The sequence below is a fragment of the Quercus robur genome, chromosome 5 (genome assembly GCF_932294415.1).
Source record: "Quercus robur chromosome 5, dhQueRobu3.1, whole genome shotgun sequence".
Lineage (NCBI taxonomy): Eukaryota > Viridiplantae > Streptophyta > Magnoliopsida > Fagales > Fagaceae > Quercus > Quercus robur.
The window spans coordinates 23,867,354-23,886,946 of record NC_065538.1 but is presented as its reverse complement, the minus strand read 5'-3'; the positions used below and the strand labels follow the sequence as shown (position 1 = coordinate 23,886,946).

Below are 19,593 nucleotides of genomic sequence, written 5' to 3'. Positions count from 1 at the left end.
GTATTATATAAGAGTATCCGTAGCAAATATTGCAAAAAATATGTCATTTTGACATACCAAAAGCCTACTTTATTATTTTACCACATCATTTTACAATATCTCATTTATCAGATGTTTTATAATTCAATTCTATATATTAAAATAATATTTACTACACATTAAAATAATATATTATCTCCTCACCATTATCATCAACAACAACAACATCAACGACACAACCACCAGCCATTAATATCCACTGCTGCAACAACACCGACAGCCACCACCGGCCATCACCCCTACAACCTACCACCACCTAGATCAACTGAACCACCTGCCGCCTACAATTTAAAAAACAAACACAAAACCCATACCACCCCCACAGCCCACCATCACCCACAGCTCACCCATCATATCAGAATCCACCATCACCACCACTACAACCCACCTCTACTGCAAACCAACCACCACGATTACTCACCAATATCAGATCAACCCAAATTGCTGCAAAAAAAAAAAAAAAAAAAAAAAAACCCACAACCAGAGAGAGGCAGAGTGAAAGGCGGACATAAAGGAGAGGGAAGAGGGAAATATCGACGACGGCCTCGGGGTGAGATCAGCCATGACTGGAAAAGGTGAGACAATGAGTGAAATCGGTGAGATCGAGTGTGGCTGAGCAATATTGACGGCGACTGGGCGAGATCGGCAGTGGCGACTTCAGAGGGTGAGAGAGATTGAGAGGAACAGAGGTAAGAGAGAGGGAACCGGTGAGTTCTGCAAACAAACCACTCCGAGTTCACGCGTTTCCAAGAAGCTGTCCTCCAAGCCCTCACCCACGGAACGCGCTGTCGTCGTCGCTACCGGTGAACATCCCGGACTGGTTTAAGATCCTGAAAGACGAGTACAAAGATAATAACCGGTATAGGGAGAAGAGAGAGGGAACCGATGAGAGAGAAGAGAAAAGAAAAAGTGAAGAGTGAGGAGAGAAAAAAGAGAATAAAAAACTATAAAAATTTATACCATTTCTGTTCGTACCGTCTCATATTTGAGACGGTACTGTAGCCGTGTGGCATAATTTTTGAGATTTGGAACATCTGATAAAACTCTGTTTTTGTGTTTGATGTGCCAAATGTGCCAAATATTTGGTATTTGGCACATTTGGCACATCTGCTGCGGATGCTCGAATGACTAATTATATGTTTGCAATTTAAAAAAAAAAATCAAAAAACATTTCAAATTTTAAGATTAAAATATAAGTGATAGAACTCTTAGAGGCCAAAAATATATGGTAAATTAGTATTAATTTTATTTTTCCAACCTTTTTCATTTTGTCTTGGAAATTTTTCAAACTATAAATTATAAAAAATATAAATGTAAAACTAGTTATGTACACGTACTAGTAGAATTAAGAATTAATCCAAGAATTCTTACTTGTTGCAAATAAGGACCGGGGATGTTTTGACCCCAAAAAAAAAACATTATTATTAAAAAATTGTTATTAAAGTTTAGTAATTTCTTCCTAATTTTTTTTTTAATAAAAATTGAATATAACTGAGACAAGATAAATTAAGCCACGTTGATTTTTTTATTAAAGACTTTCTTTTTTTGTTTTGAATATTATGATTATAGTTATTAATTCAGTTATCACCCTTCCATTCAGGCCTGGCTGGCTGACGTTTTGTTTCAAAAGGCATGGCTGACTCTATGTAAGTAAGGGGCTGTTTGGTAGGGTATTTTGAGCAACAGTTTTCAGTATTTAAATAATATCACACGTATTTTTATACATTTTTTTACTCATACGAATTTTCAAAAAATACAAACAATGTTACTAAAACAACATTACCAAACAGTCTCCAAATGTTTTGTTTTCCTTTTTTCTTTTTTTCTTTTTTCCCTTTTTGTTAAGGTTGTCCAACGATTCAGTAACCCACCCAAATCGACCGGGACCGACCGACCCGAAGCCCAGCAGGTGGACCCGAAACTCATGGTCGGTCGAATTCAGGTCTGCCTCTAACAAAAACCGAATTATCGGTTCGAGTAACGGGTTAAGGTATTAAAAACCCGTATTACCCAACCCGAATGATAGTTTCAAATTTTTAAAAAATATATATTATATTTTTGGGTCTTTGAAGTGATAAGACCCGTATAGCCTCTGCTCTCTACTCTATAGTCTGAGTTCTGAACAATTGAAACTTACACGCAAATGCAAAATCAAATCAAAACAAAGTTTCAGACGTTTCAGTCTTCCACTCCACTCTCATCAGAGTCTCAAATCATAAGACTCTTAACTCTCAAGCCTCAACACTCCACTCCCACAGGCACGACTTTTAGTTTCACATTCCGCTATCTCTCTCTCCCAAATCCCTAACCCTAGCCACTTCTTACCGCCGCCGTTGTTAAGTCACCGTCATCAATGACCTGCCGTTCTTCAGTTCAAGTAGTCCCTCTCTCGACCAAACCCCTCTCCCTTAATGATCTGCCATCTGAAGCTTTTTTTTTAAATTTCTTACTGACCTTGTGATGGATATGGTGATGGTGGGAGATGGAGTGGTGGTGGTGCCGGTTTAGTGTTCTCTCTTTTCGTCTCATAAATCTGGGGTTTGTGGACTTATTTGTGCTATTTGATTTCTGTAGGTTTGGATTGTGGTTTGTGTTTTGGGTTTTGATTTCTCTATGTTCTTTGGGTTGATATATGATGGGTCTGGGTTTTGATTTCTCTGTTCTTTGGGTTGATTCCTCATGGGTATGGGTTAGTTTTGGTTTCTCTATTCTTTGGTTGATTTCTCATAGGTCTGGGCTGGTTTTGATTTCTCTGTTCTTTGGTTGATTTCTCATGGGTCTGGGTTTTTATTTTTCTGTTCTTTGAGTCTGGGTTTGAATTTCTATTCTAGCTATACTTCAGACCCGAATTACCCGACGGTTCCGACCCGATCAACTGACGACCCAAGCCACCGGGTCCAACCTAAAATTCGGTTGGTCTCGGGTCCCTTTTTGTTCACCCGATCCAATCTGGTTGAGTACGGGTTAATCTAAAACCCGATCCAATCTGACCCGTGGACAGCCCTACTTTTTGTGATAAGTTTTAACTTGTAAGTAACTTTTAACACCATAAAGGAAAAAAAAAAAAAAAAAAATCAAATCCAACCTACTGCATAGTCATTGTGATAGAAAAGTACAAACTATCTAGTAAAAGACATAATTGGCAATCCTAGCAAATGTTGGACGACTTAAATAACAAGTGGACTCTCCCATTGTTGTACTTAACTATGGTATCCAAAGTTTCTCAAAAAAAAAAAACCTATGGTATCCCAAAAAGAAAAGAATGGTAAATTACAACTTAAACATATGTTGTTTGGCCGAAATTTAAGTTGTCTGTCCGTAATTTGAAATTTGACATTTTACCCACCTAAGGTTAGTTTTGTTAGATTTCTTTAATCCACTTCTGTTAAAAACGTGGCTAAATATGTGATTTTGCTTCAATTTTATGTTTCTCTCATCTAAAAACACAAAAAAAAAAAAATTAAAAAAACAAGATATAAAATAATCCAGCAAAACACTTGCATCATGAGATTTCAAACCACAGATAGGTAACTTAAATTTCGGTCAAATTTCAAGTGGGTAAAGTGCCAAATTTTAAATCACAAGTAAGCAACTTAAATTTCAGCCAAACCACAGGTGAGTAAGTTATAATTTGTCCAAAAGATAAAAATGTAACAAGTGGACTATTTACTCTTTTGCCACAAAGAGATTTATCATATTAAAGGGTGATAGTCAAAAAACATATTGACTCCTTATGATAAATTAACCAATTAATTTAGCAAAGTAAATTAATTAAGTTAATTACATGCAAAGCGCGTGGTATCACAAATAAATCACCAAATAACTAAATATGCAATGAAAAATAAATTTGACACGGTGATTTGTTTACGAATGGGGAAACCAACACAACAAAAACCTCACCGGGTGATTTTAAAGTCACCACTCCCGAGAATCCACTATTATCACAACAAGCGATTACAAGTAAAAGAATCTCAGTACCTTATACCAACCTACAGTTAAACCCTTACCCCAATACCTAATTGGACTTGTTTTGTAGTGACAATCTCTCCTTGTAATGCACGACTCTCAATACGTGACTAACCAATTATGAGGATCCCAATACGCAACTTCAATTACCAATTAGAGAAGGTTGTTAGCTGCAAAGTTCTTAAGTTCATCACACGATGAAAATCGAGAAGATGCTTGGTCACAAAACCCTACGGTGTACAAACACAACAGTTTCTTCACAAAAAAGATGAACTGGGGCAAATTTTGTCTCCGGTCACAATTTGCTTGAACAAACTTTGCTCAACATTTATGCAACTTGTGTCCCCTTTGACGACCCTTAAAATAATCATTTTATACGTTTAGGGTTGTGAGAAAAGAAAACCCAAACATGCAATCACGGATTGAATGAAAAACAGTCCCGAAAAATTGAATTTCATAAACCTCGACAGATACCCTGTTTGTCGAGCTGTTGTCGAGCCATGGGCTTTAACAACTCTACAGGTCTCGATAGATAGCTAGTTGTCGAGCTAGCTATCAAGCTTTAATGAACATCACTTTTCACATTTGAATCTTGGAAAGACTTGCATGCCTTTAACACTTGAACTTGAAATAATGTTTCTTAAAGTATTAAACACATCCTAAATCTACCCAAATACAAGTAAAGTGCGTTTTGTCAAAGGATTAGCCAATTGTATAAAATAGTGACATATGTTCCTAACAAGTAAATCACATATGTCATAACAAAGGGTAGTAACAAATTTTACAATTATTGAGTTGCCATGTTATTATTGATTCTTATATGGATCTATCACTGACTCGACTTTGTTATCTATCATTAATTATTTGTCACCTTAAACATATGTGAAATTTCTTATGTCTCTAGACTAATTTGTCACCTTAAACATATGTGAAACTCATTGTTTCTAGACTTATTGATTGACTTTTTGATTGTAAGTATTGAAACCTCTTGCGAGTTGCTCAATGCCCCTCCTTTTAGGGCTCATTTGTCATAAAGGAGCATGAGAAGTACCTTGGTTTGCCGTCGTTGGCGGGGAAAAATAAACGAAATACTTCTCACCAATTAATTGAAAGGTTGAACAATAAACTATTAAGGTAAAAAGAAGAATTGCTCTCCAATGCAAGGAAGGAAAATTTAATCAAGACAGTTGCCTAGGCTGTGCCAACATATACTATTACTGTCTTTAAACTTCCTATTTCCAAAAAACCTTTGTGATGAAATGACTAGCATAGTGCGTAGGTTTTGGTGGGGTCAAGCTAATGACAAGAATAAGATGACATGGCTTAGTTAGGAGAAGATGTGTATGCCCAAGGAGGAAGGTAGTTTGGGTTTTCGCTATTTAAAAGCCTTCATTCTAATTATGTTGGCCAAACAAGGATGGGGCTTGCAAATTGCTACAGACTCTCTAGTTTATAGGGTGTTCAAGGCTCGCTACTTCCCAAAAGGGGAATTCTTGTTAGCCAAATTGGGAAGCCACCCTTCCTACACATGGAGAAGTATTATGGCAATGCAATCTCATATTCAACAAGGGTATAGGTGACAGGTGGGTAATGGGCTTTCTCTTAATATCTTGAAGGATAAATGGCTGCACAAACCAACTACATTCAATGTTATCTCCAAACCCATGATTGTACCTCTAGATGCAAGGGTGTCTCTTCTTATTGATCCTTATACACGGTCTTGGAAATCAGCAATGATCAAAGAAATATTTTTGGCAGATGATATTGAGTATGTTGGAAAAACTAGTTTTGCATCTCATACAAAACCTACAGTGGAAGCAATACAAGAATCTACTTCATTCATGAGAGATAACATGTAATCTTGAATTCTATAACAAACAAACAAAAAAAAAAAAAAAAAAAAAAAAAAAAAAAAAAAAACGCACCTTGATGCAATGACATTCAAAAAAAAAAAAAACTTGAGAATATCTTCAATCTTCATCCCAAATTCACATGGTGTCCAAGATGAGTGGTCTCTCAATCAGTTCTTGTGTACGTTGATTTTCCTTTGAAAAAATGTATTTCCAAGATTCTGTAGAGAAAAACTATTTTCTCTTCTTTTAATCATATGTACATTTTAACTGCCTTGACAATTACTTTATTTAATAACTCTTATTAAATAAAAACTGATTATCTAATTGAGTTAGCCTTTTGTGCTAGCCCAATTGGGTTTAAGTATGTGGATTGGGATGGGACCAAAGAGACTAATAAGGCTCTAGCTCCAATAGGCCTCAGACTTATCTGTCAACTCTTGACAAGCCCAAAGTTATCATTAGTTATATAACAAGTACTACTATAGAAATATAATTGCACTCTAGGCCTTATTAATAAATTATTTCCCAAGACTCTAATATGATATCATTTGATCCTTCCAAGAAATATCTATAGTGAATAAAGTCATAATGAACTGTCACTTTGTAAACAACTATTTTATTCCTTGAATATCCAGTTTAATCTTTTAGTTATTCATATTTTATTTCTTGAATATAAACTTTAGTAACTCTTACTAAAGTGGCCGGCCCTGAATAACCAGTTCCCATTAAACTTATCTCAAGGGGATATTTCGTGTTTCTATAGAAAGAGATTATAGATTCCATCTTGAGAATATGCGTTCCCTCAACACTATGTGCAGTTACCCAACGTACTGAGATTTTGACTGTTAAACTAGATCTCACTCCTAATATATTAAAGTAACCTACATTTCATGATCGAGTTCACTATCCTTTCAGGATTGAGAGTCTATGAAATTAGGAGTCGTAAAATTAATTATTCATGTGATAGTTATTAATTGAATAATTAACTTCACAGCGGTTCAATGCAATATGTCTAACACATTTAAGATATATCAACACATCAACTATAAGTCTCCACTTCCATGATCAAAACAAACTATCTTAGTTGATGTGTTATAGTCTTCGCAGATGAAACGCCAAATTTTATCACCGACTACAAACTATATTTTGAGTTTACAATGAACTTGTGATTTATATCTTCTGTAACTAAATCACATACAATGCATCTCAAGGACAATGCTAATATCTCCTTAGTTCATTTATAAATAGTCTCATATAATTAAATAATTTAATTATTTATAACATGCCAATAAATTGGATTTTAGGGCACAAACCCTAACAGAATATCCCTTTAAGTGAAAGACTACCTGCCAACCGGATAAATTGGGCTTACTTACCAAAAGGGAACTTCATGGTTAAGAGCGCTTATAAATTAGCTATGATCTTAGGGAATAACAGTGCTTCTGGGGGTTCATCCAATGTGCAAGATCAAAAGGGCTTTTGGACAACTTTATGGCGGCTTAATATTCCTAACAAGGTCAAATCCTTTATAGGGAGAGCAAGTAAGAATATATTACCAACAAAGGCCAATCTATACCATAGACAGGTTACTAATGATCCAATGTGTGTGGTATGTGGTTGTGAGCCTAAGAGCAGTGGGTATGCATTATGGGATTGTGAAAAAGCTCGTCGTATGGAAGCTTACTGGATATTGTTTGATGCCAAGGGGAGGGTGTTTCCCGAATTCATCGATCTCTTGTGGCACCTGAAATTTGGACAAAGGTTGTGAGAATAAATTATGTAACTTGTGATCATAGTGGCGTGGGGTATTTGGCACAATTGGAATGAAGTTCATCAAGGTAACATGAGACGGGAGGAAAAGGCAATTCCGAACAAGGCCAGATTTTTGTTAGATGAATTCCAAACTGCCAACTTTAGCATGGCTCCATTCATGGCTCAAGACAATGCTCACTGGGAAGCTCCACTGTCTCCCTGGTCTAAGCTCAACGTGGATGGAGTGATCTTCTCTAATTCTTAGTCGGCTAGTGTGGGGGCTGTTATAAGGGATGACGCGGGAAGAGTCACAGTTGCTTTGAGTGAACACTTACCTCTGCCTTTAGAACCACTGGAAGCCAAAGCTAAGGCTCTAGAAGAGGGAGTTTTCTTTGCATGGATGTTGATACCTCATTTTGCAACCCGTATTTAACATCACATGGAGGGTAAAATGGCAATTTCACCTTGGAAATAAACATCTTAATTCTAGCCATTAGATCATTAATCTCATTTCATCAAAATGATCTTGATGTCGTAACAATCAAATCGACTGGTCATAAGCCCTAATCGGACTATTAAATTGAAAGTTATCATCAAATCAAGTTTTAATGGCCGATATGCACTATCACAAATTGAGTTCGACTATATGTGATTATGAACAATTGATTCCAATTAGTTATAATTATAATTAATTTTAGATTAATGATGTGTCATAATATAATTGACTAGGACTATATCTTATAGTAAGGTTGCACACACTTAATTAATTAGATAGTCAAACATTAATTATTCAATGAGTAATTTATGTAATTATTTTTTTAATTAGGGTAGATTGAGAACTAATTAAGTCTGAAATGGATGTGATTGGAGCCTATTAATGTTAATTGGAAACTAATTTGGGACATATTAATGTTAATTGTGCTGAAATTATTTTCTAACAAATGACCTCTGCTCATAATTTCATTGATATCTCTCATAATATTTTGAATCTGTGAGTGAGGTTAATTTTTTCAGAAACTAGACATTCGAGGCTTCAATTTGAGCACAAGAACGAGACAATTTTTACCAGAATTGAGTAAGATATGATTTTTTGAATTTGGTTCTTCAAGCTAATACAATGGCTACAGGAAAAACCGAATTTTACTTGCTCATCACTCCCACCAATTCTACATTTAATGCACCAGCTTTCTCCAAAGTCTGAAATAGGGTCTAGGTTCATGATTCATTTTGATCCCTTGTCAACCCCCATTAAATAATATTCCATTCATATTTTTTCCACTACAACTATATAAACCCCCCCTCCTCCATTCAAAGACACAAAAAATCTCATTTATTCTCCTCTTTTGAGTTCTAGTGAAGTAGAGTTGTCTTGTCATATTTTGGTCTTTTTGAGACTCAAGATATTGAGTGAGACTCACTTTCCCTCTCCTAGTTCTTCTTTTCTACTCCACCCTTAGGACCTCCATCAAGAGTCTCCTTCTCCACTGTGTGGATATTGCATGCAGGTATAATATCTTTCCCTAACTTGTTTTTTATATTATTATGATGAGATGAGAATAAGAGCATGCTAGTTTTTATCTAAATTCCTTGAATATGTTTGAATGTTCTTAATGTTCATATGTGTTCTTTACATGTTCTTGATTATTCATCACATGTTCATACATAACACTAGCTTTGATCTTAAATCCATATAAAAAAAATATGAAAAACATGTTTGTTTCATAATTCTCTTAAATCCTTGAATCTAGGATATCATCATTCACACACATTCACTAGAATTTATTTTTCAATCTAAATGTAATACTTAATAAATTGAATTAGGGTTTACCACATGCACATACATTAAATTCAACATGAAAATTGATTGATAACATATTGGATGATATGATATGAATGTTGGCTACCATAGTCTAGAAAACCAGTTTCACTGGGCAAGGTGGGGGCCTAACACCTTCCCACCTTGTAACATAGCCTCTAAGCTTAGATCAAGGGTTGATAGATCAATGTTTATCATTGTAATTTTCAATTTCTAGATTGTAATTAGGAAACAAAGTCATGTACTCCATCTTTGATTGTATCAAAGACCAAAGACATGTAATTTCCTATGATCAATGTACATTTATTCTCAAATCAATAAAATGAGGAATGTTTTCAATTTTGGTTTTCTTATTTATTCCAATAATTAAGTAAGTGGTGACTCAATTGTAAAACCCTTAATCTAAAGGAGAAAATATAACCAGTCGAATCCCCATTTTAAGAGGCAATAACACGACTCTACCCATTCATATGGGTTTGGCCTAACACCAAAAAACGGACTGGGGGCGTAGTCTCTCACAATGAGACGTGGGGTATACAAGAGATGATCTTAGAGTGTGACTCCCAAATTGTGGTTGATGCTCTGAAAGGTGTGAGTGAGCCACCGACCATGATAAGTACTATTATTGAAGGGATATGTCATAAACCGTAGGATTTAGACAAGTACAATTTTCCCATATCAGAAAGTAAGACAACCATCCAACACACATCTTGGCTCAATATACCAATAATATTGTTAGTTACGTAACTTGGATGGAGGAAAAAACTAATATGATTGAGTCTGCTCTAGTTCAAGATGTATTGCTTTTATCTTCGCCTTAATAAAGTTACTACCTTTTTATCAAAAAAAAAAAACATCTAGGGGTTATCTTCAAGATATTTCTCGTTGTAATTATCTATGATGTGTATATTTGCCTAGCTTAATTTTTTTAAACCTTAAAAATCAGTGAAAATAAACTCTATCTCAAACGAATATTTAGGCACAAAATGAAGATAAAAGTAATAGTTTTCTCTTTAAAAACCTCTCCCTCCACCAAAAAATAGTGTACTGAATTGCAGGCTTCCTTCTCCTACAATGCCAAATCCCCTCCATCCTAAACAAAAATAACGTTACAACAGTACCATGAACACACCCAATTTGAAAACTTATTGAAGTGATTGATTGTAAGTGGTAAAACTAAAAACAAAAAAGCTAAAAAGAAGCGGTGGTTCCATATAAAAAGTAGTAGGTAAAAAGCGTCCATCACTAACAATCAAACGCTTTAGTAAATTGTGAAATTTGGTGTAAATTTGAGTAATTTATTCATAATGTCAAAATAACCCACCGCTAAGGCCATTGCTGAGATGGGAGTCTACCAAGAATGTGTTTGTTGGATGAGTTTTATTTCTACGGATGGGTTTTATTTTATTTTTGAAAAAAAAAAATAAAATAAAAAAGCCTTAAAAGATGTAAAACATATATGTAACCCGAATAAACCATAAAAATATGCCAAGTTAAACACACTAGCGCTAGGCTTAGGTTTGGCCATAGTGGCAATAGCTCATTACCAGACCTTCTTTCTTTCCATAATAATTGCTAAAACCAATTTGTTTTAAATGAAAGGGGAGACCGAATCCTATAAATCTCTTAATTAACAACAAAAATTATTACCAGTTGACTTAACTGAAACCCACTATATCTAATTGCTTTATGATATAAGAGCATCATTTACATACACTACATACAATCACATGGAGTATGGCACGTGGTGAGAGATGCTATCTCTGTATTTCGTCTGTGCATGTCTATCTCCTTGTTACATATACTTTCCCAACCCCATTATGAAAGTGGACGTTGAAATGACAGGTGAGTTTCCTAAACGTGTTGAACGATTATTAAAGGGAGAGTTTCTAGGATGGTGGTCTTTAAGGGCATCACTTTCTCTCTGAGCATACATGTGTATATAGTTTTCTATATGTTAATGTGTATACAACAAGTGCGAGAAAGAGATTCCTTGACTTTGCTTGGAAACTTTACACAAGAAGAAAACAAAATGTCATTATCCAATGTTAGGTACTGCCAAGCAAAATTATCACCTTTGTCATCAACACAAAAATAGGCTCATCATTGACTGATCTTAGATGCCACGGCTTTGAAGGCAATGTCTATTTCCTCTTCTGTCATCTCCATTGTTTCATCACTATCGTATCCTGTTACATCCTTGTTCTTGCCATTGGTTCTGAGGTTCTTTTCATCAGTTTTTGGCTTTTTCTTCTTGGTTGAAGGATTATCATCTAAATTTTTAAGTTCCTGCTCATATATTCGTTTACAAGCCTTCGCCTGTTTGCAAAGATCCTCCTTTGAGTTTGAGGCTAAATCATTTCCAGTGCCCTCAAGCTTTGCCAGCTCCTCAACCACACGAGGGACAAAGTTCCACTGCTCGGTTGCTTGCTGAATATCCTAAAAATCAGACATAACAAAATAGAAGTTCAAGAATGATGTTAACACATAGAGGAAGAATATTCTTATCTTTTCACTAGCAAAAATGGTAAGGTATTGTCAAAGAAGAGGTACAAACTACAAAGGTTAAACTTCCCGTGTCCCCAGAATACAAATGGAGCTGAGAACATATTCATTATAAGAAGGCATTCTTCATTTTTTTTAATTTTCCGTTTGCTTTAGGGGATTTGTGTTCTAGGAGGTATGTAAACCACTGCTAGCTACACATCTTTTGTTTTGGATGAATTGCTAGGTACAAATTCGAGTTAAAATTCTTCAGCAATCAGCAGTGACTCTGGAATCTTGCATTTTTCATGGTACTTGATTATGAATTATCTGTTAGTATAGTTAAAAGTAACCTCTGAAAATATACTCCTTTTTAAAAAAAAGTAAATTAATCTCTGAAAATATTGAAAAGGATTGTGGAGAAACCATCCATAGATGTTGTGACAGCCTAAATGAAGCCAAGGATCAATGAAATATCAATGATGTAATAGCTGATTGAGTACAAAAAGTGTAGTAATACAGGATTACTAGTGAGATGTTTTGAGTTTTATGAGGGTCCAACTGCAAACCTGAGAAATTTATTTTTTCTGACTGCCAATTTACAAATGGAATATGGGAGTAGTTTTGCAGAAATGTTTCAAAAGAAGAATGGTGGGGACTTGGGATAGTGAGAGAACCTGGATTCTTAATGACAAAGGACAGATTTATAGTGGCAATAGTAAGATACTGGCTTTGACTACTATGGTGTCTACCATCAGGAGTCAGAGAAACACTCGCACACGTATATAACGGAATGAAGATGCCAATGGCTTAAGTAATAAGAATGAACTAGAGGTCAGAAAAAAAGTTTCATCCCTGACATTATGCTCACAAATATTGGTAATGAAGAACTCCTTGGATACTTGTGTATGTACATAAAGAGTATTTTCTACCATGAGAATTTAATTTCCACTTAGCTGATGTTTCTCTCTGAGTATAGGGGTTGTTCGCTTTATACATTGAACTGTCTTATCCTTTAGTTTAGTAATAAATTTGTTTATTCTTTCCTACATTGTTTATTTTGATAGATAAAACCCTCAACATATATAAATCTGTTACTAAACATAAACGATTTAAAAGAAAAAAGACCAACCATGTGAAGTAATTGCAGAATACCTCTCTTTGCATGCCTTGTCATGAGCACATATATTAATAATGACAATTTTCATCCATAGTAAAAGAGTCTATAAATTAAAAGATCAATCCTTATCCTCGTCTTCTTGGAGAAAGTGAGATCACTGGTACTAATCAATCAATTCGGTTTAATTGCGGTTAAAAGCCCCTATTTGGTTGTGTGCCAAGTTTTTTATTTTTATTTTTATTTTTTTGACAAGTAAACATGGAAATAAAGTGTGCCAAGTATTTTCTTCAGGAAGATATCTAAATCCAAATCAAACAAAACCACCTATGCTATTTAAAGGTCAAAATACATTTCTATAAGAACAATTACCTGCTTTTGTTCAAGAGAATCTATGGCGTCTTGTAGACAAGTTAAGATCCCTTCAGCAGCTATTTTACTTATCTCGCTAGGCTCTGGCTGTTGTTAAGCAAAAATAAGACCAATTTAAAATTTATTGAAAACATATTGCAAGAAAGTAAACAATTAAGTAGGCAAGATATGGGACCACACACCTTTCAGCCCTCTAATGCAAATGATAATAGGAAGAAATGGTTTCCAAATCCAAAAAGTACTGCTAATAGCTACAAAGTCAAATGTTTGGTTTAAACTCAGGAAATTTTTATTTATTTTAAGAACTACACCATTTTAAGGTATTCTGACTATGTTACTATGGTAATAAAATATAAAGTTATATATAATAATTACAACATATTTAAAACATTGGGGAAAAGTGGAGGTTAAAGAAGTAAAAGACACTTAACAAAAACTGGAAGCTAAGTCAAAAAGTCAAAAATAGGATTCAGATTGTTAAACCAAGAATGAAAATCAACAAGTCAGGCTTAATCATTTACAACACCAGAGCATTCTAAATACAGCAATATTAACATAAACATGTCAATGGGTAGGGTTTTTTTTTTTTTTTTCGTCCAAATTTATAATAATAACAATAACAGCAACAAAGGCCTTGTACCTTCTCATCTTGACTCTCTAGCCACGTGATGGTTTTACTCAAATCATCAACAGCCCACCTTTTCACTTTAGAAGGGGAAAAGCACTCTTTGGTGGTATTAGAAGCTCGACACTGCTTAATACACAGCAACACTTGGGTTAATATAAAAATATATGCAAAAGTGAACAGAATCAGTATAACCCCTGTATTAATGATAGGCAAAAGCAACAACAAGTTACTCAAGTGAGCAGTGAATAAGAACTAACCTCCGAGGAAGTGGGGGCAGTTGGCTTTGAGTGTGATCCTCTTTCAACCTGCTTCTCGGATTTTCCAGGTGGTGATACTATTTTATCTGCAAAAAAAGCTTTATAAATTCAGAACATAAACTAACTATGCAGACTAAAGAATGAAAAATCTAAAGACCAAAAGATCTCCTAGAACCACATGCTATGTATGAATTAAACTGGCATCTCATTTCAGTGTTAGATTACAACAGCTGGTATACTTGTTATTCTTCAGGAAATAAAGCACCATATTTACTTCAACAACGATACAACTCTTTTATTTGAATGAAACACCACATAATTATTTAAACGTGAATAAAAATCCAATCATTAAAAACTTAGACCCAATTCAATGTAGATAATAAATAGATCACAGACCTAAGTAACCCCAAAGAAATTGAAGCTAATAAAATCCAGAAAAGCAATCTGCATTATCTTTTTGATACCTACATATCGCTCTCTAGCTGTAATTCGGAGTAACATTCAAATTTCTCAATTTAAAGGATCCATCTATGAGGCAAAAACCTTACTCTAGATAATCTTTGTAGGCATAGGCTTGTGGTAATTAATTGGTGTTTCTTGTGCAACCAGAGTGGCAGAGACTGCTGATCAACTACTGTGGCATAGTGAGTATAGTAGAGAGTTATGGTCTTTGGTTTTGAGTTTATTTGGGGTGCATTAGGTTGTGCCTCAGTGGGTGGTGGACTTGGTGGTGTGTTGGATGGGATGGTTAGGCAAGTTTCAAAGCAATAATAGTTGGAAGGCTAGTGCAAACAGAGTGGCAGAGATTGTTGATCAACTACTGTGGCATAGTGAGTATAGTAGAGAGTTATGGTCTTTGGTTTTGAGTTTATTTGGGGTGCATTAGGTTGTGCCTCAGTGGGTGGTGGACTTGGTGGTGTGTTGGATGGGATGGTTAGGCAAGTTTCAAAGCGGTAATAGTTGGAAGGCTATTCCTTTGTGTCTCACGTGGGCCATTGGGTGTGAGCAGAGCAGCCGTGCTTTTGAAGGTTTGGAACAATCAACGACGGAGCTTAAGATTCTTGTATTGCATTCTTTGCTTGAATGGATTTCCTAAAACCCCAGGACACTTGAGCTCTAACTTTGTAGACTCTTTAGATTCTTGTACTTCGTAATATGTAACTTTCTGCATCTCCAGCATGCTACTTGTGTACTGGGGGTCTTATTCTTTAATAAAGGTTTCTTATTTACCTTCCAAAAAACGGATCCATCTATGGTAAATCCAACTAGGTGTATAACAATATCTGATCTTCCTGCAGTTCTTCTTACACAGTAATATGTATACATGGATCAATCAACTGTCAACTCCAAAATTTATGAAAGCAAGTGTGCTAAAAAGTGGAAAGTTCCTTTTTTTTGGGAGCTGGGCAGTGGGGAAAAGGCAAGAGTAAGAAATTTGAGCATTATGTTGAAAAAATAATGGAAAATGGATAGAAGGAAAAAGAAGACACACATCCATCAGATGAATTGTAAGCAAATAATATTACCTTGGCTTTGATTGGAAATATTGCTTCTCCGCCACGGTTTTCCAGCATGCATAAGGAAACTTTCAATGTCAACGAGCTTCTTCTGAGCATAACAGTCAGATATCCACTCCTATGCAAACAAGCTAGGTATCATCAGCTTATCAGTGCATAAATTGATTTAATAAATGCAGCAGCAACAAAGTTGAGCACGGTAAAACTATAAAAAGATTGCTCCAATTCAATGAGACTAAGATGGCCATATACAGCGTACCCCAGTCATTAAATGGTATATAGCTTATTAATCAAAGACCTCTGTACTCAAGGCAATATCCAACCTGAAAGGCAAATAACTAAGCCTCCTAGTCAATGGCAAAAATATCCATCACTTAATTCATAAAAATATATATATATATATATATCCATCACTTATATGTAATCATTCCCCCCCCCCTCCCCCCCCCCCCATTTGTATATTCTTATCTTTTATCTTTTCCTTGTTTGGTGGTTTTTTGTTTTTTTGTTTTCCCTAGGAAGTTGTTGTGTGTTCCTCAACTATTTACTTCTTTAAGAACCCTAGAAGAAACTTTTTACTCATTGTAAATTGATGTACATTTCAGTGGGAATGGGGAAAAACATTCTCATGGAAAGAACAAGGGTTACCTTTAGAGCCAAATGAAAATAGACACAAACAAAACCATCCAAAATAAAAACAAAAGTGATCTCAAGCTCTCAAAATCATAATCAAGGATTCCAAAACGGGACAATAGAACCACTAAAGAACCCTAAGAGGAAGATTTCCCAAGCTTAAGGATCCACCTTCTATTTCCAATCTAGAAGCAAACAAAAAGCACAAAAGAACAATCAATCTCAAGCCGTGTCATTTATCTCACATTAAGGAGTTGGGAATGCACACCATTGGATGACTGGAAGATACATTTCAAATTGTCAACACACCATACCACCCTGCTAGGCCAGAAAGTAAGACCTTATGTCCCTTTATAGACCAACATATGAAATCCCCATCATCCTTTACCCTCTTCTCCACTCAAACAGTACCAATGCAAGTGTGTAGCTTTATATGAAACCAATAGTAATGACCAAAAGCTTATTAAGACTACTGCTAACCACATTGAAAGAAATGTTGCACTTTAACTTATATTGGTACTCTCTTGCCACCAAGTCCAATTTAACACTTTCCTGTATTAGTTCGTGCTTACATAGACATAATGAACTGAAAGAACCTAGGACATTACTTTTACATAACCACATTCAATCTAGAGACAGTCAATGATAACCCCATGAGCATAAAAACTTTGAACTCCCATATTGAAGAAAGATGATATAGCATCAGAAATAGACCATCGAATACAGGAAAGTAAGAGATGGGATACCATTTTAATAAAGTCATAAAATGGAGTAAGAGTTGATGTGCTGAGTCAATAGGTTTTTTAACAATAATCACAAGAATAACTCTCCTTATAATTTCTACTCTTTCCGAGCATGCCACATGCATTAGATGTCATTATGTTGACAATCCAAGACAAGGCAATCATATAATGCTAGATGAGCTTAATAGGAGAAAATTTACAGGGATGATTTAAATGGACAGTACAAAGAAATTAAGAAACTCATATGAAAAATGACATTTACTGCAAAAGATACAAAAGCATTATCAAAGAAACCTCATAAAAAAGATCAAGAGGAACTAGCTCTAATAATAATGCATCATCATGATTGGTGTGAAAAAAAATATGGAATCCCAATTAACTCCATCCTGGGCCAGATGACAAATCATAAAAAAAAAAAAAAGAGTTAAGAAAGCAACTGAAAATCTCAACCCCAAGAGAGGAATGAACCAACCAAACAGTAACAAAAATTCGAAAAGTGATCCCAAAAGCATATTGCAATGCTTCATCAAGTGGAAACAACAAGTAAGGAGGTTTAGACCATCGCAGAGTGCTTATAAATATAAAGCAATAGATAATTCATAAATTAACTAGAGCATGAAGCATCATAGAGTCTCCTACAGACCAATGCTTGCACTAAATTTTTGACAATATCGAATAATTATATGGAGTTCCATCTCACTTTCAACGATTCTCAAAAAATTTATAAAAAGAGAAAGAGAGTCACCTTGGAAACAATGGTCCCACAATCTGCCTCAACTTGTCGAAACTTTGGCGTGTTGGGAAATGCACAAACCAAGAGAGTGCAATCTGGGTTCCAGTCAGGCTGGTATTCTGCTCCCATTTCCAGTGCTTGTGATCGCAAATTGCTGCGCTCAGGATTAATAAATCCCGACAACACAAACACTACCCCTTCCTGCCCACACAAAAGGGTCTCACATTGGCTCAATCCTGACACACCAAACAACACACACTAAACCACAAAAATTGACAAATCCCATTTTTATATCAATCAATTACCAAAAGTTTGGAGAAGTTCGTGGTGGGCAAACTCGACACAGAATCATTTTTGGCGCTTTCCTTACAAGGCGTACTGCCCTTACCTCCTTTACCGCGCCCTTTCACTTCCTTAGGCTTCTCACCTTCATTACTTTCTTCAGCCTCACTATCCCCATTTCCACCAGATTTACAATCATTCTCTCTTGAACTCATCCATGAAGGAAGATTTCTCTTCCCACCCTTATTACCACCACTTCCCAAACTTTTCTTTGTATCAGACATATCAAAGACCACTAAAATCTCTCAAACTATTCCAATCAAAAACTACACTGAAGATGACAATAGAAACACACAGGCACAGACCCAGACCCAGACTCCCAATTTCACACAATATACCAGAAACCTGTGCAAGTAAAAGTTTTTACAACCTGCACAAATAACTGACAAAATGTTACAATTCTAGTTAAAACTAGCTGCTAACAAATCATTTTTGTAAAAGCCCAACAAGAACCATATCAAAAGGCAATTTCCAGTTTTTCCAAACAAAATATTGCACAATGCATGAAAAGTAAAAATTTATCAACCAAAAAAAAAAAAAAAAAATGAAATATCAATTTTTATTTTATATAAAACATACCCATGATTCTATCTATGTTCAGAAACAAATAAAGCTATAGGCAATGTTATCAGATTGTACCCCATAATATAAAATTAAAAAAATAAAAATAAAAAAATCAAGGACCTAAGGGACCGAATTGGGTACCAAAAGAACATGTCATGCAAATACTTATGAGTGTAACAAAAAAAAATAGTACAAGTTGAGAGTAATGAAAAGAAAAACTAACTCTTCTTGGCTTCGTTTCTGTTTGCCTGGGAATAACTGTGGGCTCTCACTCTTGAGTCCGTACAGAAAATGGTCTTGCACGTTTGCTCTCAGCTTTGTTTTTTTTTTTATTCCTTTCACTTTTCTAGTGCCACCGCTTTGCTGTTTTTTTTTTTTGTTGTTGCTAAAAGCCAACTCTTTGGTGTAATTAGTGTTTTCTAATTTTAATTTTACAATATCACACATTTAATATTTTAGTTAACTTGTATTTTTAGTTTCGAGGCCGTCAAAGTGGACGTGCCAGAGTGGTTATTGGGCATGACTAGAAATCATGTGGGGTTTCCCCGCGTAGGTTCGAATCCTACCGTCCACGATTTTTTTATATATTCACTCTTTTCTTATAGGTCATTTTATTACTATATTAGTAAATTATTAAGAGACTGTTTGGATCACTTTTTTTCATCACTCAATTTCTGTCACTCATCACTTAAAATAGCCTACCCGTTTGGCACCATCACTCAATATTTTTCACACTATTTGTGGGCTCCATACCTGTCACTTGGTGCAGTTTTTTTT

The 19,593-nt window shown here is 35.2% G+C and overlaps 1 protein-coding gene and 1 non-coding gene across 3 annotated transcripts; one reads left to right on the top strand and one right to left on the bottom strand.

Annotated features, from left to right (window-relative positions):
- Window positions 1-11,402: 11,402 nt before the first annotated feature.
- Window positions 11,403-19,184, bottom strand: LOC126725562 (DNA-repair protein XRCC1). 2 transcript variants are annotated; one of them, XM_050430355.1, is made up of 8 exons: window positions 19,040-19,184; window positions 18,216-18,622; window positions 17,923-18,111; window positions 15,811-15,919; window positions 14,285-14,370; window positions 14,040-14,150; window positions 13,400-13,486; window positions 11,403-11,865 (listed from the first exon to the last, which is right to left on the bottom strand). In XM_050430355.1, the coding sequence occupies exons 2-8, from the start codon at window positions 18,474-18,476 to the stop codon at window positions 11,530-11,532; spliced, it is 1,179 nt and encodes a 392-aa protein (XP_050286312.1). In that variant the 5' UTR covers window positions 18,477-18,622; window positions 19,040-19,184; the 3' UTR covers window positions 11,403-11,529. The 2 variants fall into 2 exon arrangements, with proteins under 2 accessions (XP_050286312.1, XP_050286313.1); XM_050430356.1 differs by having other exon boundaries at window positions 17,923-18,146; window positions 18,299-18,622.
- A 124-nt stretch (window positions 19,185-19,308) lies between these two features.
- On the top strand, window positions 19,309-19,390 carry TRNAS-AGA (transfer RNA serine (anticodon AGA)). Its single transcript has one exon. It is a non-coding gene; the product is annotated as a tRNA-Ser (tRNA).
- Window positions 19,391-19,593: the final 203 nt, after the last annotated feature.